Below are 26,595 nucleotides of genomic sequence, written 5' to 3'. Positions count from 1 at the left end.
TAGGTGATTAACAAGGACCTACTGTGTAACATGGGGAACTGTACACAATATCTTGTAATAACATAATGGAAAAGAATATAAAAAAGAAATTTATATATATATATAAAAAACTGAATCACTTTGCTGTACACCTGAAATTAACACAACATTGTAAATTAATTATACATCAATAAAAATTTTTTTTAAATAATTATTTTCAGATCCTATCTCTGTGGGCAGAACATGATGAAATGGAACAATTAAGGAGCATAAAAAGAGAGAAAGGATGAAACAGTGAATCCAGAACAAAAGGTTTTATCTGTGTTTTAGTTTTGCCTAGAGCTGGCTGTGTGAAAGGAAGTTAGCCTGATGAATGTGATTTTCTCTTGGTAGCTTCCTGCACTCACTTCTAGTTGCTCCGCTGCTGTTTCCTACTTTAATATTCATGCATTGGAGGTCTGAGATCTGTAACCGAGACGTCATGGTACTTAGCATTGCCACGTACAGATACTTTTAAGAGCAACTTCATTAAAGATCATTTTCTCCCGGAGCATTCTGTGCTCTACAGTGGTGGTTATCACCCAGCGTTTAGTTTTGATCCCTGTAATGTATGCAGAGTCAAAGACACCCTTCATCACTCTGCTTCTGTTGCGAGTTAGTTTATGTTGTAAAACGGGAAATGGGAAAGAAGGGAAGCAGAGTTGGGTATATACAGTAATCTATTGAGATAAAGTAACACCATGGGACTAGAGGATTAGAGAGGAGGGGTGGGAATAGATGGATTCTCTCTCCCCAGGGCTGTCTATTTACAGCAAATTCTGGCTAACAATAACCTACCGCCTACTGCCCACCGCCCAACTCTGCGGGTTCTAATTTCTCTTATTCCATGAATTGACTTTGGACCAAGCCACCATTCCCCTCCCCCATACAATTCTAGGCCTAAGGTGTGTATTTAGGAGTTCTGATCACTTGGTGACTAAGGATGACTTGTAAATCCTCTGACACTCCTCTCAGGTTAAATACTGCAAGGCATGGCGTTATACACATAGAGTTGCCTCAGGCAAGAAATGTTTATGAGCATCATTGGTGTAGGGAGGAGCTTATCTGAATGATTCTGTCGTTCATTTCTAATGGTTGAAATACTGAGACCTCTTTTGGTGAGAATAGAGAAAACTCAGGATCTTAAATCTAAATTTTGGGTTAGGCTTGCCAGTTCTCATGTCTTCTTTGTTTCTGGTTTAATTTTTAGTTTCAAACACTTTTTAATTTAATTTTTAAAATATTGTTTGAGTTTAATTTTTTATTGAATATAGTTGATTTACAATGTTATGTTAATTTCTGCAACTAGAGATTATCGTACTAAGTGAAGTAAGTCAAAAAGACAGATACCATATGATATCACTTATATGTGGAATCTAAAGTATGCAACTGAACCTATCTATGAAACAGAAACAGAATCACAGACATAAAGAACAGACTGGTAGTTGCCAAGGGAAGAGTGGGGTGGGGGAGGGATGGAGTGGGAGCTTGGCGTTAGCAGATGTAAGCTTTTACATATAGTTTAATTTTTTATTGAAGTATAGTTGATTTACAGTGTTGTGTTGGTTTCAGGTATGCAGCAAAGTGACTCAGTTATACCTACATATGTATCTATTTTTTTCAGATTCTTTCCCTGTGGGTTACAAAATATTGAGTATAGTTCCCTATGCTATACAGTAGGTCATTGTTGGTCGTTTATTTATAGGTAGTAGTGTGTATCTGTTAATCCCAAACTCCGAATTTATCACTGTTCTAGTTTAATTTTTAAGTTCCTTGTTTCTGGTTTAAATCCCCAAGGAGGTATTTGTGGCTAGGAAGGAAAGGGTTGGGAATGGGCCCTGAATGGCTGCCTATGAAGGAAAGAAACCACTGAAAGAGAGATTCTCCTAGCGTAACCTTTGTATCTGCAATGACTAGCTTTCCTTCCTGCCCGTATACAGCTTTTTTTTTTTTTTTTTTTTGCAGTACGCGGGCCTCTCACTGCTGTGGCCTCTCCCGTTGCGGAGCACAGGCTCAGTGGCCATGGCTCACGGGCCCAGCCACTCCACGGCATGTGGGATCTTCCTGGACCGGGGCACGAACCCGTGTCCTCTGCATCGGCAGGCGGACTCTCAACCACTGCGCCACCAGGGAAGCCCCCGTATACAGCTTTTGACGTAATGCTCAGGACCCTACCCCCACTTGTAGGTTGATCTTTATGTCAGGTTCTAGAACCAATCCTCACAGATAGCCAATAGGCGCATGAAAGGATGCTCAGCATTACTAATTATTAGAGAAATGCAAATCAAAACCACAAGGAGTAGTTCTCATTGTTCTCTCACACCGGTCAGAATGGCCATCATCAAAAAGTCTACAAATAATAAATGCCAGAGAGAGTGTGGAGAGAAGGGAACCCTCCTACACTGTGGGTGGGAATGTAAATTGGTGCAGTCACTATGGAGAACAGTAGGGAGGTTCCTCAGAAAACTAAAAATAAAGTTACCATATGGGGGCTTCCCTGGTGGCGCAGTGGTTGAGAGTCCGCCTGCCGATGCAGGGGACACGGGTTCGTGCCCCAGTCCGGGAAGATCCCACATGCCGCGAAGCGGCTGGGCCCGTGAGCCATGGCCGCTGAGCCTGTGCGTCTGGAGCCTGTGCTCCGCAACGGGAGAGGCCACAACAGTGAGAGGCCTGCGTACCACGAAAAAAAAAAAAAAAAAGTTACCATATGATCCAGCAGTCCCACTCCTGGGCATATATCCAGACAAAACTGTAATTCAAAAAGATACATGCACCCCTATGTTCATAGCAGCACTATTTACAATAGCCAAGACATGGAAACAACCTAAATGTCCACTGACAGATGAATGGAAAAAGAAGATGTGGTATATGTGTGTGTGTATACACACACAATGGAATATTACTCAGCTATGAAAAAGAATGAAATAATGCCATTTGCAGCTACATGGATGGACCTAGAGATTATCTTATTAAGCAAAGTTAAGTCGGAAAGAGAAAGACAAATACCATATGATATCACTTATGTGGAATCTAAAATATGAAACAAATGAACTTATCTATGAAACAGAAACAGACTCACAGACATAAAGAACAGACTTGTGGTTGCCAGGGGGGAAGGGGCAGGGGAGGGTTGGATGGGGAATTTGGGATTAGCAGATGCAAACTATTATATATAGGATGGATAAACAACAAGGTCCTACTGTAGAGCACAGGGAACTGTATTCCATAGCCTAAGATAAACCATACTGGAAAAGAAAAAGAAAAAAAGCAATCCTCTGCCAGGTTGGGGAGCTCTGAGGAGCCCTGGCCAATCCACGAGACACACAGGGCACATCAGCCTTCCCGCCAGCCCAGAGTAGAGCTTATCTCCACTTCTCTGTTCCTGTCTTACCACAGTGACTACTAGCCTGTAACCACCCTCAGTCCCAAGTAAGGTACATGTAATTTAATAAGCAAACATTCAAACCAGTATCTGTATTTTGTTAATGATTTTCTCACTCTGGAAGCTTCTAGTCTGGGACTCCTGAGTGCCCCCCCTGCAATGAAACCTGAGGCTGTTCTGACTGAGGGAGAGGGGCAGTCACTCATTTCCATCTGTATGTGCTTTCTTTCCTCTTCTCCACATTCTGTGGCTGAGGACCTAGCATCATTCTGTCAGCATTATCTTCTCCTAGGAAAAAGGACAATGGGTTGCAGAACACATTTTCTGCTGCCAGGCCTGAGGATCCTCATAGACCTGTATCAGTTCCAGCACTTTCTCTGTATGAACTTTCTAGGAGGCGTGCTTCCTCGTATCTCTTGCTTTTAGCAGAGCCAAAAGGGAACAAAACAAAAGCTTAAAAAAAAACCTTGAAAACAACTTGTGGGGCTTCCCTGGTGGCCAAGTGGTTGAGAGTCCGCCTGCCGATGCAGGGGACGCGGGTTCGTGCCCCGGTCCGGGAAGATCCCACATGCCGCGGAGCGGCTGGGCCCATGAGCCATGGCCGCTGAGTCTGCGCGTCCGGAGCCTGTGCTCTGCAATGGGAGAGGCCGCAACAGTGAGAGGCCCGCGTAAAAAACTTGTGCACTGTAGTTTAGACTGATGTAAGTGAAATCTGGTTCTATGATAAGATGTGGTCCAGCAGTTAGAGTTACAGAGTAGCCTGGTGGAGTGAAGGCAGGCCCTGTGCTTTATTGAACCTGCAGTAGTTCCTAAAGCACGTGATGCCCTCTGTTGATACTGCATTACCGCCAAGGTTGATAGGGATTGCAGATGTGAGGATGAGAAAATGAACAGCTGCCCTCGGTCTGTGATTTGTGTAAAAAATTATGAGCCTTTAAGAGATGAGTCTTGCTTTAAAGCAAAATAAATACAGAGAAAGGGAAAGGGTCGTATAGCTCCAGGGTCCTGAGGTGGGGATAGGAGGAACCCAGAGCAGGTTACCCCAAGCCCTCCCTTTATAAATCCATCACACCCCTGCTCACATTTTCACACAAGCAAATCCAGACTAAAAAAGAACAGCCCTAAAAAGGAAAAGAAGTCATAAACGGTCAGTCTGCAGCCACAAGTTTGCTGGAAGAGGAGAGGTTGTTACCAGGCATCTCCTTTCGGGTGTCCTTAAGGGGATTTACTTATTACCAACCAGTGTGCACATCAATGAATAAGATGGGCCTGAGCTAATTGACGTGTACTGATACAGAGCTCAGGGCGGAGGAAAACAGCTGACACATTCCTTGTGTTTAGACGGCCGGAGCCTGGTAGAAAATGATTGATCTTTTTAGCACCTCCTGGCCAAACAGCCATCCTGTCCTTACTCCAGTTCATTGTAGTCTGAAGACAGATGTAGTCAGCTTGCACTCTTGCTGGTCTTAAGCACTAACATTGGTACTGTTAATTGCAGTGGTAGCTGTAATGTATTTGGTGGTTTGAGCCTTTTGGCCTAAAGGTAAAGTGAATATTCATGACAAGCTAAAAATCCACAGGAAAATGAGGAAGGTACCCCTTTCGGGAGTCACATCTGTATCTGCCTAGACCACTCGGGTGCCAGTGATGGTGGCAGTGGCTGTCAAGAGGGCGGTATGTAGGGCTGAGGATGAATATGTGTAGATGTGGGAGAGAGACAGAGATGGGGGGGGAGACGGTGTTTTTCAAAATGGGGAAAAGAATTTGATGATAATTGTCCAGTCGAATGCCCTCATTTCAATCCTAGGTACTATGTACTTTGTAAAATGATTAAAAGAAGTACGGAGCGGTTATTTGGCTGTGTCCTACTTACATTAGAAAATGCAGATGAGAAGTGGTTGGTTGAAAAATAAAGGGTAAAGAACCTTGTACTTTTTAGTTTTTTAACAAGAGGATGATTTATAAACTGAAAAGAACAGGTTCTAAGAAAATGCCGTGTGACCACCAGCTAGCTGTTGACCTTTTTTATATTAAACGGGTTCCAGTTTTATCTTGTGTCCAGAGATTGATGGACTGCTGTCTTCAAGGAGTGCTGGTATTCTGGATCTGGGTGCGATATATCTTCACTCAAGAATTGTAACGTTATTTTATAGTTTGACCTATGAAGTCATCACTACCAACCTGAAGCCCACAAACAAACCTTGTTTTCATTGATGAGGACTCAACAGTGCCTGGTATAAAATGTACTTTAGGGCTTCCCTGGTGGCGCAGTGGTTGGGAGTCCGCCTGCCGGTGCAGGGGACGCGGGTTCGTGCCCCGGTCCGGGAAGATCCCACGTGCCGCGGAGCGGCTGGGCCCGTGGGCCATGGCCGCTGAGCCTGCGCGTCCGGAGCCTGTGCTCCGCGGCAGGAGAGGCCACAGTGGTGAGAGGCCCGTATACTGCAAAAAAAAAAAAAAAAAAAAAAAAAAGTACTTTATCCTCAAATCAGAGACACCGGTGGTTGCATGTTTTGGGGATGTCTGTTTCACTGGATGGGTCCATTTGCTTAAGTCAGTGATCAGTTCTTTAAAGCGTCCCACAGCACCTTAAGGATAACATGTACAAAACAGATACTTGACCTTAAAACTCTGGGACCCCTTGTCTTACTTAAGGGTACCAGTTGCCCAAGCTGGGAACTTGAGTTCCCAGTGAGTTATGCATGTTTCCTCAGTTCCTTGATTCACGTTTCCTCTCATTTTCAGTTACGGGTACTTATTAATTCTATTCATTCTGCTTTATGTCTTCTCTATCTTTACTTCACTGCCTTATTCATCATTTCTCCTGCTTAGTGGAGCAATGACTTTCCATCTTTCTTAGTGGAGTAATGACTTTCTAATCCCCAGTGTCACCTGGCACCTTCCACATGGATGCCAGAATGATTTTTCTTCAGCAAAACTCCTTTAATTAAAATCTATTGCTTAGCCATAAAAAAGAAGGAAACAATGCCATTCGCAGCAACATGGATGGACCTAGAGGTGATCATACTAAGTGAAGTAAGTCAGACAAAGACAATATCTTATGATATTACTCATATGTGGAATCTAATTTTAAACAATGATACAAATGAACTTATTTACAAAACAGAAAAAGACTTACAGATATTGAAAACAAACTTATGGTTACCAAAGGGGACACGTGGCTGGTAGGGAAGGGGGGATAAATCAGGAGCTTGCGATGAACATACACACATTACTATATATAATGTAGATAACCAACAAGGACCTACTGTATAGCACAGGGAACTCTACTCAATATTCTTTGATAGCCTGTAAGAGAAAGGAATCTTAAAAAGAATGAATATACGTATATGTATAACTGAATCACTTTGCTGTACACCGGAAACTAACACAACATTGTAAATCAATTATACTCTAATAAAATTAAAATTTAAAAAGCAACAATTGGAAAAAAGAATCCGTCAGTGGCCGCTCAGTGCCTGAAGGTTAAGTTCAGCCTCTCTGAGTGGCATGCAGGGCCCATGTTCAACCTGCATTTGTTCTGGTCTCATGTTTTTGAACTGTTGACTCTGCATCCTGAGTGAAACCACGTGAGATGATGTGTTCCTGGAATCTGCGACCACATTACATTAATTTCTTTCCTCACCCTTCCACAAAAATCCTTTTGTTCAGGTTCACTTTCAAACTCCCAATATCCCCATGAGGCAGAGGAAAGAAGGTACCTTTCCTTCTCATTTTACAGAGTAAGAATACAGCATTAACTCCATGCTGACATAATCATAGGTACTACACAGAACCAGCTCTCGATAATACTTATGTAGATTATAGAATTTTTGAATGATTGGTGGAGAAAGTGTGATGTATGCTTTTACCATCTAGCAGACTACTGGTCTTCTGCAGCTTACATTCAGCTGATTTTTTAAAATTTATTTTATTGAAGTATAGTTGATTTACAATGTGTTCATTTCTGGTGTACAGCAAAGTTATTCAGTTATACATATATAGGCATTTTTCATATTCTTTCCATTATGATTTTTAAAATTATTTATTTATTTATTTGGCTGCATCGGGCCTTAGTTGCGGCATGCGGGATCTTTTGTTGCGGCACACAGGCCCTTCATTGTGGCACGTGGGCTCTAGAGCACGCAGGTTCAGTAGTTGCGGTGTGCAGGCTCTCTAGTTGTGGCTCACAGGCTCTAGAGTGCACAGGCTCAGTAGTTGCGGCGCACGGGCTTAGTTGCCCCACGGCATGTGAGATCTTATTTCCTCAACCAGGGATCGAATCCACGTCCCCTGCATTGGAAGGTGGATTCTTAACCACTGGACTAACAGGGAACTCGCTCCATTATGATTTGTCACAGGATGTTGAACAGTGTTCCCTGTGCTGTACAATAGGATCTTGTTGTTTATGCATTCTATATATAATAGTTTGCATCTGCTAACCCCAAACTCCCACTCTATCCCTCCCTCAGCCCCCTCCCCGTTGGCAACCGCAAGTCTGTTCTCTAAGTCTGTGAGTCTGTTTCTGCTTTGTAGATCAGTTCATTTGTGCCGTATTTTAGATTCCACATATAAGTGATATCATGATATTTGTCTTTGTCTGACTTACTTCACTTAGCATGATAATCTCGAGGTCCATCCAATGTTGCTGCAAATGGCATTATTTTCTTTTTTATGGCTGAGTAGTATTCCATGGTATATATGTACCACATCTTCTTTATCCATTCATCTGTTGATGGACATTTAGGTTGTTTCCATGTCTTGGCTATTGTGAGTAGTGCTGCTGTGAACATAGGGGTGCATGTATCTTTTTGAATTATAGTTTTGGATATATGCCCAGGAGTGGGATTGCTGGATCACATGGCAGCTCTATTTTTAGTTTTTTGAGGAACCTCTATACTGTTTTCCATAGTGACTGCACCAATTTACAGCTGATTTTTTAATGAACTGTATACCCATTTAAGATACACATATGTACATTTATTTTTCCCAAAATAAATAATCAAATATTTAATTCCCAAGTAGGTTGTACTTTCTTTTTTGACAATTTCGATCATGGTTTTCCTTTGTTGAATGTGTTAATAGGATCAACTCTCCAAGTGTTCGGAAATAAATCTAGAATCACCACCTCTTTCCCAACACAGTTTATGGTACACTAGGACTTGCAGAGTAATTTTGGTTTTTGGTAAACATATGTCCATGAAGCAATAAGTAAGATGGACAGATGGATTTTTTAAGGCAAATAAACTGCTAAATATGTTATATACAGGCATTGTAAGGTGATAGAACAATGAAAGATAGGAGTGGAGAGGATTGCAGGCTAATCTCTACATTGTGTAGGAAACAAGTGTCTCCCCTAGTGATATTAATGGAATATTGTAAGCTCATTTTAGTACCAAAATTTAAATTAAAAAGGGAGGAAGGGGTTATGGAGTAAAACCTTTTAAAAAATCTCATTTTCAGCAAGTTTGAAAAAAAGTCACGAAGGCAATTTAGTTTATTTTTTAAACATTCCCTGTAGTGTTATGAAGACCAAACAACAGCTTTGAGCTAGTTCATAAAAACCAGCATGCACAGACAAGGAGGATAAACTGGATAGAAAATAAATAGGAAACTGTCCAATTTAATTGACCAGGCTGATTAAAACAAGAAACGTAAACACCATCCCCAAATGAGAAAATGTTGGATGTACAAAGTCACTTCTCTTTAGATTCCTCTTGGAATGTTTGTAATCCATGAAACTACTTATGTTATTTAAAAAATAAAACAAATGAAAAACTCACTTTTGTTAATGAAATTGTATAGTCAACTGAAGTTAAGTATGACATATGAAAGTAACAATTTCATTTAAATTTCCCTCCATGGATTTGGAGGTTAGAGTTTTAACACAGTGACTTATTATCTGTGATCTGCACAGTGTGAGATTATGCAGAAGTTAAGGAGTTGTCTAAAATAGCCGGGTAAAGACAGATGTGAAGATAGAATACGATATGGGACAGTCACTTAGTCTGCTAGCCATCTAGAAATGGATTGTTTTTCTAGTTAATGTATTAGTTTAGGAAAAGAAAGATGAAATTTAAGACAATTTGTTTCATCTCTCAGAGACCAGGAGTATTAGAAACCTTTTGAGGACAAATATTTGTTTGTTTAATGAAAATAGCCTTTTTTTTCCCCTGCTTAAAAACATAATATAGATGGTAGAAAATAGGGTAATGTACATCATGGTTCAGTTAACAAACAACCTGGAAATCTCAGTGGCTTTAAAACAACAATTTTTTTTCTCTGTCACCTTACGTGTCCATCACACCTCAGCTGGGTGCTCATGGACACTCCTACTGCAGTTCCAAGGTTAACGGGGTAGCCATTCTTCAAAACCCTATGAGCTGTTGTGGCAGAGGGAAAAGGAGGAAAGACGAGAGCATCTCAATGCAGGAAATTAAATACTCAGGCCTGGAACTGACAAAGTCACTTCTACTGACAACTCATTGGCCCAGAACTAGTCACATAACCCCACCAAACCCAGAAGGATTCTGGAAGTACAGCCATACTTGTAAAGGAGATGGCCAGATATATTTGGTGAATGGCTCATACTGAAAATTAAATCAATCTAGGAATCTGTAAAAAAGAAAATTTTGATCACTGAAAATTCCAGTACCCAAATAACAGTTGGTGAACTGCCTTCAAGATAGTTATGAGTGTCTTTGAATGTAGACACTAGAGATAATAAAAATATAGTTTTATGATCTGCTTTTAACACTCAATTATGTCTCCTGGAACTGCATCATTCTTTTGATGGTTGCATAGTATTCCACTTAGTAAATGTGCATAATTGATTTAATCTGTTAATGAACGTTTAGGTTGTTTACAGGTTCTTCATTATTATAAACAAGACTGTAATTAACATCTTAGTGCATATCTCTGGATTTTTACTGATGATTATTCAACTGCAACCAGTGGAAATTTACATTAGATGATATCAGTGTTTTCAGTTTGGGTAAAGATTGCAACATTGTCCCACAAAAGGATTTACTAATTGTACTAATTTTTACTGTAACCCTAAAGTCACTGAAAACATCTATTTCTTTACACTTTTGTCAAACCTATATAGTTTCACTATTTGCCAAAGTAATAGGCTAACAGTAATATCTCATTTTCATATTCATTATTAGAGCAGTTGAAAAACTTTTCATATGTTAGTCCTCCATTTGTATTTTTCTCCTCTAAATAATCTGCTTGAGTACGCAGCTCATTTTCTGTTGCAATGCTGGTTTTCTGTTGATTTTATCATGATCTTTATATATTAGAAACCAGGCTGGTATTCATTCAGTACATTCTGGTAGAACATAATAACCAACATCCATTTCTATTGCATGGGCATCATGCTGCATAAGTTGCAAAATGTATTTACTATCTCCCTTGATTTTAGTATAATAGTACTTTGTCAATACTTTGTCATATGTTGCAAACGTTTTTTTATGTTTATCCATGTGTATGGCATCTTTTTGGTATATTGAACTTTTACACTTTAATAGTCTTTATGGCTTTGGCTTTTATATCATGCAAGAAATCCTTCTCCACTGTAAAATTACAAAAATATTCACCCATGCTTTTTCATGGTACTTTTGTGTCTTCATTTATTGTATTTTTAATATTTTATATGCCTGAGGTTTGTTTTGCTGTAAGGAGTGAGCTAGAGATACCACTTTATTTTTCAAGTGGCCAATTAACTTTGGGGAAGTTTCAGTGAATATCGAGGAAACTGAACAGAGGGGGACAGTGTAGGTTTATTATTATTATTTACATTAAAAGTAACAAAGACAAGTGGAGTCCTTTTATTAACATGCTGTAGAAGGAGCTTCATGTTGAAATGGAGCCTGGGACTTGACATACACTCACCTTTTACTTCAGTGGTAATTTTAAGTCCATAAAATATTTTTCTCTCTCGACTTCCATGACACATACATTTCTACTTTCTCTTACCTCAATGTCATCAATGTATTTCTGCAGCCTCTTTTTCCCTTTTCTGCTACTTGTCTTCAGTGTTGTATCTTAAACTTTTTTTTTCATCTTTCTGCATGATTTCATATATGCTTATAGCTTTGGATACAAATTATCCTGAAGACTGGAGTAAGTATGCCCCAAAAGTTGTTGACTATGTAAGTCTGGAGCTGAAGAGAGACCTGGGTTGAAGTTGTTTATTTCAGTTACTATATACATCTTAAGTTTAACTAAAGGCGTCACTGAGTTAATTATTCGAGTACTTAGCCTGTTTTGCGGTTGCCATGTTTATTTGATTTTTCTTTCTCACTTTCTTTTGACTTCAGAATGTTCTTTTTATATTAGGGACCAAGGGGATATTCAGTCAGCAAATATAAGTACACCATCCAAAAATGACCTTTTTATCTGGTGTTCTCTATATCAGTTACCCAATTCAGATATATGGGTGCCAAATTTTGATTGCCTTCTCTTGAAATATTTTATCAAATCAACCACAAATTTCTATTCATTCTATTTTACCCCTTAACTTATTGTTAAGACTCTTTATTGTACAGACATACCTGATGTTATTGAGCTTCACCTTATTGCAGATAATGTGTGTTTTGTTTTGTTTCATTTTTCTTTTTGCAAATTGCATGTTTGTGGAAATCCTGTGTCATCAGATGATGGTTAGCACTTTTTAGCAATAAAATATTTTTTGACTAAGGTGTGTACATTGTTTTCTTAGACATAATGCTGTTGCACACTTAATAGACTACAGTATAATGTTAACATAACTTTGACACGCACCGGGAAACCAAAAAATGTGTGTGATTTGCTTTATTGTGAAATTTGCTTTATTCTGGTAGTCTGGAACCAAACCCTCAACATATTCAAGGTATGCCTGTATACCCATTATAATTTCCAGTTCATCCCACCACAATCACTCCCCAGGGTTATGGTCACAGCCGCCTAGTGATCTTTCTGCTCCTCACTTTGCCTGCCCCGCCCCACCCCATATATTCTATACATCGTATCCAGAGTCGTCTTTTTAATGTGAAATTATTATGTCAACAACCATCCAATCTTTTTCAGTGAATCCCTATTTTCAGATGATGAGATTCATATATTTTAATGTCAAATAGGTAAGGAAATCATCTATCACTTTCTGAATTCTGCAAGAAAAAATTCCAAAGCCACTTCCACCTGTCGAACTTGAAGCATCTATGAAGCTTACAAAAATAAATGCTGAGTAGATGTCTAAATATAAGAGGCTGTAACTCAAGAAGGTCAGTGAACTAAAGATAATTTGGGAATGTTCTTGGGCCCCCCAAAAACACTTCATGTTTGGATAGAGAAGATGCCAACACAGAGACAGAGCAGGGGTGACCTGAGGCTACAAAGAGAGAACACGTGGCATCATCAAAACCAATGGAAGACACAATTCAAGAATGGTTCTCATTACCCCTGAGAGTCAAAGAAGAATACAGAACAGTTTGCACTGAATGTAGCAACATGGGGAACATCGGTGACGTCAGCAAGAGCAATTTCAGTGAGTTGGTGGGGTGGAAGCCCGATTGAAATGTAATGATAAGGAGTAATTGCTAAAGAATTCAAGAGAGACGGCTGAAATGCAAGGAAAGGAAGGGTTTTGTGTTTGCTCACTTGTTTAAGGTGGCAGAATTTTGAGCATGTTCAAATATTTCAGCTCTTTCGTGCTAGTTATTTTCCTAACTGTAAAGACGTAGTTAACAATGGCCACCTCACCAAGTGGTTTAAGGTGTGAAAGAGCCTAGAATAGCCTCTGACATGTGGCAGTCTCTCTTCCCTTCTCCTCCTCTTCCCCTGCTTCAGCTCCGGTGGGCCTATCATCCTGTGTAAGAGTAAAACCCACTGCATTTAGTTACAGTAGAAATTCTTTTTTGTCTTTCTTACTAATCTGCAACCTCTTGACTATCTCTTTTTCTTTAATTTTTTTATTGAAGTATAGTTGATTTACAAGGGTATGCTAGTTTCAGGTGTACTACAGAGTGATTCAGGGACACGTGTGTGTGTATATTCTTTTTCAGATTCTTTTCCATTATATGTTATTACAAGATATTGAATATAGTTCCCTGTGCTATACAGTAGGTCCTTGTTGGTTATCTGTTTTATATATAGTAGTGTGTTAATCTGTTAATCCCAAACTTCTAATTTATCCCTCCCACCACCCATTTCCCTTTTGGTAACTGTAACTTTGTTTTCTATGTCTGTGAGTCTATTTCTGTTTTGTAAATAAGTTCATTTGTATCATTTTTTTAGATTCCACAAATAAGTGATATCATGATATTTTTCTTTATCTGACTTCACTCAGTATGATAATCTCTAGGTCCATCCATGTTGCTGCAAATGACATTATTTCATTCTTTTTTATGGCTGAGTAATATTCCTCTCTAGTGTGTGTCTTCCTAAGTGCTGGGCACATTCTAGTATATATAAGCATAATCTTAACTGATTAAATTGAATTGCCTTTTCAGCTTTAAAATTAGGAGACTAAATTTGTTGCCTTCTGTACAAAATATGTTTGACTCTCCTGTACTCCTTCCAGGTTGGCAATGATTAATTAACAAGGCAGCAGGTTCTATTTATAACAGGAAAGCAACATGAAAACAACAGGGATAGTGGTGGGCTTACCTTTGCAAAACAGCAGCATTACATTTTTGCACAAAGAACTTTTGTTTGGAGCAGGTAATGACAGGCTTACTCACAGTTTTATTCCTAATCAACATTTTGGAGAGAACACAAGGGGTGATGTGAATTACTGTCTAAAATATAAAAGCACTGTCTGAACCACTGATCTAGAGAAATCGTCCATACAAGACTTCAGAGTTTGAATTTGGCTCTTTTGCACTTCAGTTATTATACTAAGCACGACTTTTTTTTTTTTTTGTACAGCATGTATTTTTTCCTCTTTCATGGTGGCTTTGTGTGTCTGTCAGCTAAAAGGAGACTTGCATGGAGTATACCGTCATCAAAGGGATGAAAGGTGAATGAGCATAGAGCCTTTTTTTTTAAGCACCATTAACTCACTGGCATATACCTGGGCTGTAGATGCACTTTGCTGATTTCATTTTGAAAATGCTGTAAGCTGGGCTCTGATAATTGCCTTCTGTAATTGGAACAAATTTACGATTATGCTAATTCATTCTCAGCCACCCAATATATGGAAGCTGAGCTCATGCATGTCTGTCCCTGCATTTCCTTTGTAGATCATTACATGATTAGCCTTTCAATGTAGCTGATAGAAACATTTTTATTCTGAACAGATCTGGTTTCTCCAATGGTTTGCATGTATGCACGTGTCAGTGGTATGTTTGCATTTCTTTATCGAATGTAACTCAAGATACCAGCTTTTAAAACCAGTTATAATATGAACATTTTGAGTCTTTAATCCTTACTAAGATGGCTATTTTCTCAACACTTGAGTATATGTTACCTGGTTGTAAGGAACAGAAAAAGGGAACTGTTAATTAATATCCCCTCACTACCACTTTAAAACCTGATTTACATACCAGCAATTACGGGAGGAAATGTGAACGCAGAAACTATTTTGAGTCTCTCTGAAAGCCAGCTCTTTGTAATGTTGTTAAAGAGTTCTTCCCATCCTAAAATAATCCCTTAAAATGAAGAGGCACAAGATACTATGTTTTAGGTCACTCCTTGGGATATCCAATCCAATTCAAAGCCTGGGAAGCTTTGGAAGCATCTCCTAGGGGTTGCTTTATCAAATATTCAAAAACCAGCATTCCTTTTCCCGTAGCAGATGGGAATGAGCAAAGGTAGAATTAGCAAAGAGGAAGATCCATTGCACTAGGGAAAGCACAGCTGAAAAATTGATGGTGGCAGACACCCTCCCTTACGGATCATCCTTTGATTGCAAATCTCTCCCCATTTTTATATTTATGCTTCATCTGTTCAGTGTTGTCTTTTCCCTCTCATCATCATTCTTGTAACTGCTTTACGTTAATGTAAACGTGTCTCATTTTTCACTCATGACAATGTTACAGTTTCAGTAAACAGTTGATCAGGGTGTTTACTTTCCGAGACCATTTACCTGTCAAAATGAATTAAAACAAACAAAAAAATGAGGCTGCACCTGGCTTTCATAACTGAAATGGGGAAGTCAAAGGACAGCACTGATCTGACAAGAGGCATACAGTGTCGGAACATAAAGTTCCATAATCAGAATTCAGGCTTCTACAAAGGAACTTGTCTGTCATTTCATTCAGCATCAGTGAGTGTGATTCTGTCTGTGATCATTAGGTTTCTCTCGTGTGCCTGGTTCTGCAGCTGTGGCTTCACAATTAAGCTGAATTTTTGCTTCCTTTTGTGATGCATTATCAGATAAGTGGAGCTAAATGGCCGCAACCGCGGTATAGGTGGCTTTGAAGTCAAGCTGTCCAGTCTGGAAAGAAAAGGAAGACAAAAGGAGAAACACGAGAGTAGTGTTACAAGTAACTTGAAGGAAGTATTATCAAGGAGAGCAGAGAGGACAGATGACATCTAATCTGAAAGTAGCAAAACAAGTGATGGCCTAAACTAACATGAGAAGGTAATTGGCTCCGTTCTGAGTAGAGGCATGTCCCTCTATTGCGATAGTTAAGTCCCAGTTAAGACTTGCTCTAGAATGCCGAGCCGAATCATGGGAAAGATTAAGGAGCGGCCGGCCCTTCGTGGGGTCAGTAAGAGACAAGAAAATGGCTGATGTTTTGTGGCAGGAAAATGATTTGAACGCTACCGGTTCTAGTTCTACCGTTTTCCGAGTATGTCACCTTAGGTGAATCATGTAATCTGTAAAATGGGAAGGATAAGATTTTCTTTGCCTGTCTTGGGGTTGTTGTGAGGATCAAATGAGATAAAGTATTGTATAGCAGTGTGTTCATCTGAGAGTGGAAAGACAGTGATCAGTATCTCTGTGGGTCCCTTTGCCTTTTCTTCGTGGTCACAAGATGCCCGCCCTAGCTTCACAATCACATCCATGCCCAACCAGGTAAAAGGCCAGAAACACCTATCCCTTTTCTCAGGAAGGCAAATGATTTCCTGTAAGTCACCCAATAGACTTAGATACAATTGGCCTTCTTGAGTATTTAGTATTTTAAGACTACAGGCTGTCATCACAAAGATTTCAGGGACTACTTGTTCCATTCATTTCTGCCCATTGCTCAAAAGCAAAATCAAACACCAGATAACTTGGTGAGGGCTACCATAACCTCTAATGAGCTATACAGGGACAGATATTAAGTTTGAATAATTTTTTGATGTTAAAATAGTTCTGGTCACATTCTGAACATGCTGACACGCTAATATAATATAACCAAAATGTGTGCATTCAAATGAGAGCTGGCCTTTCAATCAACCCTCTGGGAGACAATATACTTATTCAACAATGTTGCTTTTGTCAAGATATTTTTTGCACCCCGTCCTTAGGAATGATTGTAAAATCCCCAAATACGTTTTCAAAATTATGTTTAATGTAATTTTGCAAATGGCACAGAGTCATTCCACCCAAATCTGGCAAATGATACGGATGACTGAACACAGTGGTTAAAAGCAAGACTTAGAGGAACTTCCCTGGCGGTCCAGTGGTTAAGACTGCGCTTCCAAGGCAGGGGGTGCGGGTTCCATCGCTGGTCAGGGAACTAAGATCCCACATGCCGTGATGTTTGGCCAAAAAAAAAAAAAAAGCAAGACTTGGAGTTGAAGCTTGGATTCAAATTCTGGCTCTACCATTAACTATATATAATATATGACTTTGGCAAAGTACTTAACATCTTTGTTTTTTTATTTGCAAAATGGGGGTAATGAAAATGGTGTCGACCTCATAGAGACATTTTAAGAGTGAAATTAATTAACAGATGTACAGTGTTTAAAAGAGTACTTGGCCCATAGTGAGTATACAAGAAATGCTAGGTCTCATTTTTTAGGCTGGGAAATACTCATTTGATCAAAATTCATGATGTGGCTTTAAGTAAATAAGAAACATTGGTTAGACTCATGTCCTAGGGTGTGGAAGTCAGGGGCTTCCCCAGGGTCCTATGGAGCCCCATCTTTGCTTCTGCCTGGTCCCCTCCTACCCACCCCTGTGTCCTTGTGTACCATCTCTGGTTAGTCCCCAACAGCTAGAATGCATGCTACAGCCTTCTCTTGTTTTCCCGCAGAAATCCAATCACACTTGTTATTTGGTAAGGTGGTAACTTTACAAAAAAGTTTGAGAGGTTCTGTAGAGAATGACCACCTTGTGAATGGTGACTTTCCAGTGTTTCCCTAGCTCGACCTCTCTCGTACACCTTCGTGTAGCCCTGTCTCTCCACCCTGTCCTATCAGACAAGGTTGCCTTCCCAAGCCATTCTTCGTTGTAGTGAGGAGAAAAAGCATTTATTACTCTTACATAGCTCATATCTTGAGCAAATACATGAAATTCAACATGAGACCCTTTTTAGCCATTATGAAATATTAGTGGTTCCCAGATTATAGTTAAGAACAACTACGCTAAAAATGTCTCTCTTCTAGATCATATCTATGCTTGATCCTGGAATTTAAAGCAAAGAATAGTATCCCCTCCCTTGGTCCAACCCCTAAAATGCAGTTTGAAGTTGTATTGTATGTGTGTATGTATATCGCACCAGTCTCTAAAGTTGCAGGTATATCAATTTGGGCTAAAAAATTTATTCAACAGGTGTCATTGCATATCCTCAGAAGAAGGTTCTGTGCAAGATACAGGAACATTTTAAAATACTGTTTTTGTTCTTAAGGAGCTTGCCACTGAGTTGTGCAAGAAGAAAATGACCCCAAGCAATGAGTAGATGAATTGAAAAGCTTCTAAAGTCAGAAATCTGAGGTTACATCTTTAATATATATGAGCAACTCAATTTTATATTTCATCTAGCAAATCCCAAGAGGACTGGAATTGGGGGTGGGGGAGATAAGAACACTTGTTAGATGATACCAACAAATGGCCCCCATTAGCATTTTCTGTGGGATAGGAGGGGAGAGAGAGTTCCAGCTTGATAGTATCTAGAATTCAAAAGACAACAGGCTTGGGATCCTGTATGGGAAGAGAGCTGGCCTATTAAAGTGGCTTTCTCTTTCTCATCTAGCTTTTACATTCCTAAATGATTAATAACAGCACTCACCTTCTCATGCTCTTATGGAATATTAAGAACAAGAACAGGAGCATTAGAACCTGACATGTGTCTGATGGAAATAAACCTTTAGGTGTAGAGTTTATGTGTATACCTGCACAGGACGTCTTTGACAAAAGGTCAGAAGAAGCGAAATGTCAGGACTCATGCAGAGATTTTCAAATGTAACCCATGTCTCAGATAAGATAATCTCCCATGAAGCATCGCTCTTCCAGAGGAGGCTGCCTCCCATCCAATTACACCATGCTGCCTATTGTTGAGGAAACCTACAGGGTCGTCAATTACATACCTTCTGTCCCCAGCTAACCAGAATGACTGATCAGGAACCTGCTGCTGGGCATGAAATCTAATTGTCTTTGATGGTCTGCTTTTCCAGATTTGTTTATAAACTGGAAAAATCTACAAATTGCAGACCATCTGCACATAACACTATGCTAATGAACTCATGCATCCTGAAAATCCATTAGCTCATTACCTCTAAGTAGCTGGTTTCTTCCCACACTCCTAACTGGGATTATCCATCTAAACGAAATAAGTAGAAACCAGATGAAGAATTCTTTTCCTCTCAGGGCGTGAATGCCTCCCATGACATCCCAGAAAGTTAAGCTTCTCTGTCAAAGAGATGACCTGTTAGTATGAGGTCATTTGGATCAGTGATAAAAAAAATTGTCCTTTGGCCTCAGGTGATCACTGTATCATCCCATAATGCTAATTTGAAAATGTGAATTGCTTTTGTTAAGAGCTTAACAAAACAGGGGGCTTAACAACACAGGGGGCTTTCCTGTGTTGACAACCTCTTATAAAATCATTTCTGAACTCAGTATTCATGCCCGTATGATACTTGTAGGATACTGTATATAAGTTCAAAAATTCTTAGGTGCTTGACATGAGAAAGCATTGAGAATGGGCCCTGATACATATGAACCGGAACATTCTAGGATGATGGGGGAAGTGGACTTACCCCGAAAGGAATTAACTTCAGTGAAGGACATTGAGCTCCTCTTTGTGATAACGCTCACAAAGGGCCAGAAAGCTGGTGTGTTGGAGTGTCTAGAGAAGAGGGAGTTCACAGATATGTTTTGTTTGACCCTCACAATATATTTTGTAACGTATGAGCCATCACGTTAGAATCAAGAAATAGTGCATGAAAATACACAGCCGTGGCTTCTCAAGAAAGATGGAAGGATCTGGTTACACTAGTCACAGGAGTGTGAACCCAACTGGTGACTGCATATTTATTTGCACACACCATGGAATCTACGTTTTTGTCATTATCAGCACCAGGTCACCTTACATCCTGATACTGAAGCTGCATACTCCGTAAATGTGAAGACCACTGTGATACGTTAAAAGCAACAGAAATTTTAAAGCAAAAATGAGTTCACGGTCATTTTTCCTTACACAATCATTAATTTTTAAAAATACTCGTGTCTCTATCTAAAGTGGGGAAACAAAAGGAGAAAGAAAGTAACATTTTTTAAGAAAAATGAACGTGAGCTCATTCCTTCCTGGGCACGAAGAATAGCCCCTTGTCTTTAGTATGTAAGCAACGCACGTGGATGTTTGCCCCCAGCTCCACTTCAGTAGTTTACGTTACCTCCCTGGCCCCTAGGAACATTCGAGTTTGCAACTGCTGCTGTAGGAATGCTTTTTTTCTATTATTTATTAAACTATTCTACATTAGGAGCACTTAGCTCATCAAAAATGTTTTAACATTTCTCTAAGTGACAAAAGCATAAATCGAAGAGCAATTTGTCACTTTTATAAGCCCAGAAAATACCAAACTGATTTTCTCATAAAGATCCTGCCATCCGTTAAATGGATAAACTGTTAGTTTACAAATAAAAAACAGCCCCGCAGTTAGGTGTCTCCTAATGTGCCGATTGTTTATAGACATAATTGGGTTGATGGACCTGAGCCATGACAGCGTGAACACCAAGTAGACCAGAAGGTGTATGTACCTGGGATACCTCATTCATCCTGTATTGATGGTTTTCAAGCTATGATCTGGGGAGACCAGGTAGCACACCGTTGTACGTGTTCATAGTACACGTGTAGGTGGGTGGCGGTAGATTGTATGGCAGGGTCAACTTATATGATGGTACAGGTGCGCTGAACATCTCCATTGGGCATGATTGACATAGACAGGGAAGGATGTGAATTACCTCTCCTGGAATTTTACAAACAGTGGCCCTGGGTGTGGGCCATTGCAGCTTAGGGCCCCTCATTTCTGTAATTCCAATACCCTCACTTCTGCACCTGTTGTAAGAGCTTTCCTTATTTATCTGTTTTTCACTTGGGGCTTTCTGAAAAGCTTTATTTTTATTTATTTATTTAATTTATTCATTGAAGTATAGTTGATTTATAATGTGTTAGTTTCAGGTATACAGCAAAGTGATTCAGATATATATATATTCTTTTTTAGATTCTTTTCCCTTATAGGTTATTACAAAATATTGAGTAGAGTTCCCTGTGCTACACGGTAGGTCCTTGTTAGTTATCTATTTTATATATATAGTAGTGTGTATCTGTTAATCCCAAACTCTTAATTTATTGCTCTCCCACCCTTTCCCCTTTGGTAAACATAAGTCTGTTTTCTGTGTCTGTAGGTCTGTTTCTGCTTTGTATGTAAGTTCATTTGTATCATTTTTTTACATTCCATATATAAGCGATATCATATGATACATATCGTATATATCCTATGATCACATAAGCTTTAAATTGAGGAAACAGTCTATGGTTAAATATAAATTTGAATACCACTGTGCTACATAAGTAAAGGAGTTTTTTTAAGCTAAAGTGATTTTTTTCGGATTACTAAATACTTCTTCCTTGAATGTTCCACAGTTAACCACCAAGAAGAAAAACAACAGTTACCCCAAGTCTTCTCTTAAAAACCTCTGCAAACATATTGCATTTTCTTCCAACCATTTTTTAAGTGTATGTAAGCTTGTGATTTCTTTTTTTTGTTGCTTTTACAAATTTATGATAACAATGAACATAGTTTTGCATTTTGACTCTTCCATATATTATGAGCATTTTCAGTGCTTTCACTAGTGGAAATCAAGACTTTTAGTGCTATATAATATTATATTTTATTACTGAATCATTTATTTAAACAAAGGTCTGTTATTTGGCCTGTAGCTTTGGCATACTTTTTTTTTTCTTTCATTCTTTTTTGCTACAAAAAATAGTTTATTTTGTTTAAATCCTTGTTTGTAGCCCTAATAATTTCCTTTGGTAAATTCCTGGGATCACAATTACAAGAACAGAAGGCTTTTACTATCTTTAAGCCTATTAGATGGAGATAATATTAGGAAGAAAATTAAAGCAGGACACCGGGAGTGAAAGGGCATTGCTATACTAGAAAGGATTGTTAGACAAGACCTCTCTAAGGAGGAAATATTTGATTAGAGACCTGAATGAAAAGTAGGGTTGAACCGTAGGGATACTTGCAGGAAAGGCCTTCCGGGTGGAGGGATCAGCAGGTGTTAAGGTCCTGAGGTTGGAACTGGCTTTGAGTTTTCTCGAACAGGAAGGAGACCAGTAGGGCTGGAGTAGACTGTGCAGAGGTTACGTAGGGAATCTAAGGTGGGGAATTAACTCTGGGCCAGACCAAGATGGGCTTTGTTAGCCACGGTAAGGATGTGCAATTCTGTTCTTAGTGGGGTTCAAGGCTGTTGAAGGATTTGGACCCAGAAAGTGATACTACCTGATCCCTTTGTGGAGAATCAACTGTAGAGGCAGGAATGGAAACACCAGACAGACCAGGTAGTTAAGAGGCTACTAGTGTCGTCCCAGAAAGGAGATAATCGTAGAGCAGCAATAACAGAAATGCCCCATGCTCTTTAAGTTCAGCAAAAAAAATAATAATAATAATACTATATATATGTGTGTGTCTGTGTATGCTTGTGTAACTTTAATCTTTGCTCTTTGGGTAGAAAAATGTCATTTATTGTTGTTCAATTTTTTTATTAGTGGTATAGAATATTCGATTGTTTAATTAGCATGTGTTTTCTCTGTCTTATCTTGGATGGCATTTTATCATCAACTGATACAAGAGCTTGAGTGATTCAGATCAGTATCCCTCAGATCATCATATTATTATTGTTTGTTTGTTTGCCGTATTCGGACCTCTCACTGCTGTGGCCTCTCCCATTGCGGAGCACAGGCTCCGGATGCGCAGGCTCAACGGCCATGGCTCATGGGCCCAGCCGCTCCGCGGCATGTGGGATCCTCCCGGACCTAGGGCACGAATCTGCGTCCCCTGCACCGGCAGACGGACTCTCAACCACTGTGCCACCAGGGAAGCCCTATTATTGTTTTATATATCAAATTTCTGGCAAATATCTTCCTAGTTTGTTGCCCACTTAATTTTGTGTATGATGTATTTTTGTATAAGTTTTCAATTTGAAACCAGACCTCTACTTGATGATTGTGGCTTTAATTTTCTCTGGGCCAAGATTTGTTTAGGAAAGCTTTCTTTGATTTCCAGCTGCTGGGACTCCTTTTCTGTTTCCTGGGTCACTGCCCCCAGGGCTCTTTCTGGTTATTTCCTCACTAGGAATTATTTACTTATGGACCATGGCCAGACTTTCCCGACTTCCTGACCAGCTGTTTTGGGGGAAAGTATGGAAAAAGAAGATGACTTGAGGTGGAGACAGGAAAGAACGGCTTTGTAGGTGCTAGAAGTAACAAGGATAGGAAATTACAATCAGAAAGTCAGGCAATTTACACTCAGAATTTCTGGACCAGGAGGAGAGTGGAGTGGAACTGAAGCTCCTCAGACTTACTTTAAGCTGACCAATTTGTTCTTTCCAGTGACACAACAGTGATGGTGGTTTAAAAAATCCAATCCTGGCCTTCCCTGGTGGCGCAGTGGTTGAGAGTCCGCCTGCCGATGCGGGGGACGCGGGTTTGTGCCCTGGTCCGGGAAGATCCCACATGCCGCGGAGCGGCTGGGCCCATGAGCCATGGCCACTGAGCCTGCGCGTCCAGAGCCTGTGCTCCGCAACGGGAGAGGCCACAGCAGTGAGAGGCCCACGTACCGCAAAAAAAAAAAAAAAAAAAAAAAATCCAATCCTATTGGCTTTACAGTGTTTCATCCCAAATATTGGTGACAGCTCTTATTTTCTGGTGGTGATGTGGATTTAACTTCTTTGTTTCCATCTTGTCCATTAAAAGTAAGATCCATGAAAAAAGAGGCTATGCTGGTTTTGTTTGTCTGACTTTACTCAACTCTCAGGACAACCTCCAATGTTCAGTAAAGGTTGGAATATTTGTCAGATGAATGAATGAGTGGTTGGAAAATATGCAGTGTTAGTGGGGAGTGAAGGATATTTTGTCATGGGCCGGTGGTCAGATGTGTTTTAAAATTGGCTCCACTGTCCTGCTTTGTTAAACAGAGCAGTGCTTTTGGGCTCTGGGTCATCACTAGTTCTTAACCCACCAGGCTGGCACGTGGTGATGCCTTGAGGAGCTCCTGGGGTGGGTAGCCAGGCTTGCTTCCTTACTTTGTGGTCCTGTGCCATGTTACTTTTTCAGCTCTTCTTCATGTTTTACAGCAATTCTCAGACCTCTTTTGGCTATTTTGGCATCATTTTCTCTTCTAAAAATCGACCTCAGATTATCTAGGTTACATTTTGGATGGCTGATGACTTTTGGTATTCTATACTCTCATTAATGGGATGGTACTTGGGATAAATATTGAAGGATCATTATAGGTTTTCTTCTGATAAATAAATCTCTTTTTTTAAAAAAATTTTTTTTAAATTTATTTTTGGTTGTTTTCAGTCTTCGTTGCTGCACTCAGGCTTTCTCTAGCTGTGGTAAGCGGGGGCTACTCTTCGTTGCGGTGTGTGGGCTTCTCATTGCAGTGGCTTCTCTTGTTGTAGAGCTTGGGCTCTAGGCGTGCAGGCTTCAGTAGTTGCGGCACGCAGCCTCAGTAGTTGTGGCTTGCGGGCTCTAGAGCACAGGCTCAGGAGTTGTGGCGCATGGGCTTTGTTGCTCCGCAGCATGTGGGATCTTCCCAGACCAGGGCTCGAACCTGTGTCTCCTGCATTCGCAGGCAGATTGTTAACCACTACACTACCAGGGAAGTCCCCAATAAATCCCTTTTTATAGAAGCCAAAAATATTTATTAGACCAAATTGCTGTCTAACAGACGTTACTTGATGATTGGCAACAAATTAGAAGTCTTTAGATACAAACATGAAACGAGCCAACTAAAGCCAACTTTCAACTATCTATGCTAGTGGGGGGCAGGGAGGGTATGGTGAAAAGAACCCAGATGCATGTGCTTCCACATGGTGTCTTTTTGTTGTAGTCATTGCCGTTGCTTTTTGTGTTGAATTACCATTTTTTTGGTTGTTTTTTTTTTTTTTTGCGGTACGCGGGCCTCTCACTGTTGTGGCCTCTCCCATTGCGGAGCACAGGCTCCGGATGTGCAGTCTCAGCGGCCATGGCTCACGGGCCCAGCCGCTCCGCGGCATGTGGGATCTTCCCGGACTGGGGCACGAACCCGTGTCCCCTGCATCAGCAGGCGGACTCTCAACCACTGTGCCACCAGGGAAGCCCTGAATTACCGTTTTGATGTGTCTGTTAAATTCCTGTGTATAACACATACTGATAACTAGAGCTAAATGGTTATTGTCAAACAAGAGCTGCGTCTGGTGCTACCGAGATGGCATGAGAGAGTGGAGACGTTGTTTAGATGGGGTAGCAAAGGACAAAATGGGGAAGGAAGGCAGTTAGGTCTGGGAAGACTGGTCTGCTTGATGAAATAAGAGAGGTAGGGTTGGTGCAGCCCAGCTGTGGGGAGGATGAGAATCCAGGGAGTAGAAGGTCTCATCTGGGTCTTCCTCAGGTGTCCAAGGAAAGAGAACTTTGGACCAAGGATAGGATTAGGGTGGAGATGGAAAGAGGGAAATAGGTTCTCTAGGAGCAAGCTAGAGAAAACAAACCAAAGATGGGACTAGCCTACGCTCAGAGGATGTGAAAAGTGAGCTCCTTTGGAAGGGAGACAGGCTTAGATGTCTGGGGTGCCTGATCCGACCTAAATGTCTGCTGAATCCCTGAAGTAGTAACATAAATGATCACCGAAGAAACATATCCCCAAAAGCAGGGAATATTGAAATCTGAGTTTCATTTATGTGCCTATGATTACCCAAATCTGTGTTACAGTGGCCTTTAGACACCATCGCACCTTTGTTAAAATGTGTTCAAATGGAAACATATTGACTTCAAACCCTGTCTGACAACATAATATCCTCTCCGCACAAATTACAAAGTCTACATATAGGTGTTGATTTTTCTGAGCTCCATTTTGGGCCAGTTATTAAAATATCATCATCATCGTCGTCAGAGTTGTAACACAATGAAATATAATGAAATGACCTAATTACAGTCTTTCCTCTCTCCCACTGCAGTTTTAGAAAATAGGTCAAAGTCAATAGGATATTTACGTTCTCTTCCAGCCTCCAGTTTAGTAGCTTGAGTGTTCATGTCCTGAGAATACAAAAAAGGATGGGATATGGAATAAAGATTTTTAAAAATCATTGTTGCTACTCTGAATGTTAGGTACAGCTCTCTCCCATATGCCCTAACTGCTCATCTTCCAACTCCAGGAAAGTTCTTTTTTTTTAATGACTTATGAACATTGCTGTCTTCTGATAGGTGGAATGGCTGAAAAACGAGGAGCCCATTGACTCTGAACAAGATGAGAACATTGACACCAGGGCAGACCACAACCTCATCATCCGGCAGGCACGGCTCTCGGACTCCGGAAATTATACATGCATGGCGGCCAACATCGTAGCCAAGAGGAGGAGCCTGTCAGCCACAGTGGTGGTTTATGGTAAGACCAACCCAAAGGCCAGGAATGGATAGAGAGGACAGAAAGCAAAGAGGTAGAGGGAGGTGCATTTCATTAAAGCTTTCAATGTTTAGAACGGAAAGGACTTTGGGGGTTATCCATTATAGCGTTCTCTCCTGCCTCACCCCTTTGACAGGTGGAGGCAGATGCCTGTTTCTCTTTCATCC

At 40.2% G+C, this 26,595-nt stretch overlaps 1 protein-coding gene across 3 annotated transcripts in view; it reads left to right on the top strand.

The window, feature by feature from the left end:
- The window catches only part of UNC5D (unc-5 netrin receptor D), a 603,365-nt gene that overhangs the window by 455,451 nt on the left and 121,319 nt on the right, over positions 1–26,595 (top strand). For all 3 annotated transcript variants that reach the window (XM_060001381.1, XM_060001380.1, XM_060001379.1), the window contains exon 5: positions 26,230–26,410. In XM_060001381.1, the coding sequence (XP_059857364.1) occupies positions 26,230–26,410 (181 nt within the window). The remainder of the gene's footprint in view (positions 1–26,229; positions 26,411–26,595) is intronic.

This window comes from Delphinus delphis, chromosome 21 (assembly GCF_949987515.2).
Source record: "Delphinus delphis chromosome 21, mDelDel1.2, whole genome shotgun sequence".
Classification (NCBI taxonomy): domain Eukaryota; kingdom Metazoa; phylum Chordata; class Mammalia; order Artiodactyla; family Delphinidae; genus Delphinus; species Delphinus delphis.
The sequence above is the reverse complement of the archived record's forward strand: the minus strand, read 5'-3'. Positions and strand labels throughout refer to the sequence as shown.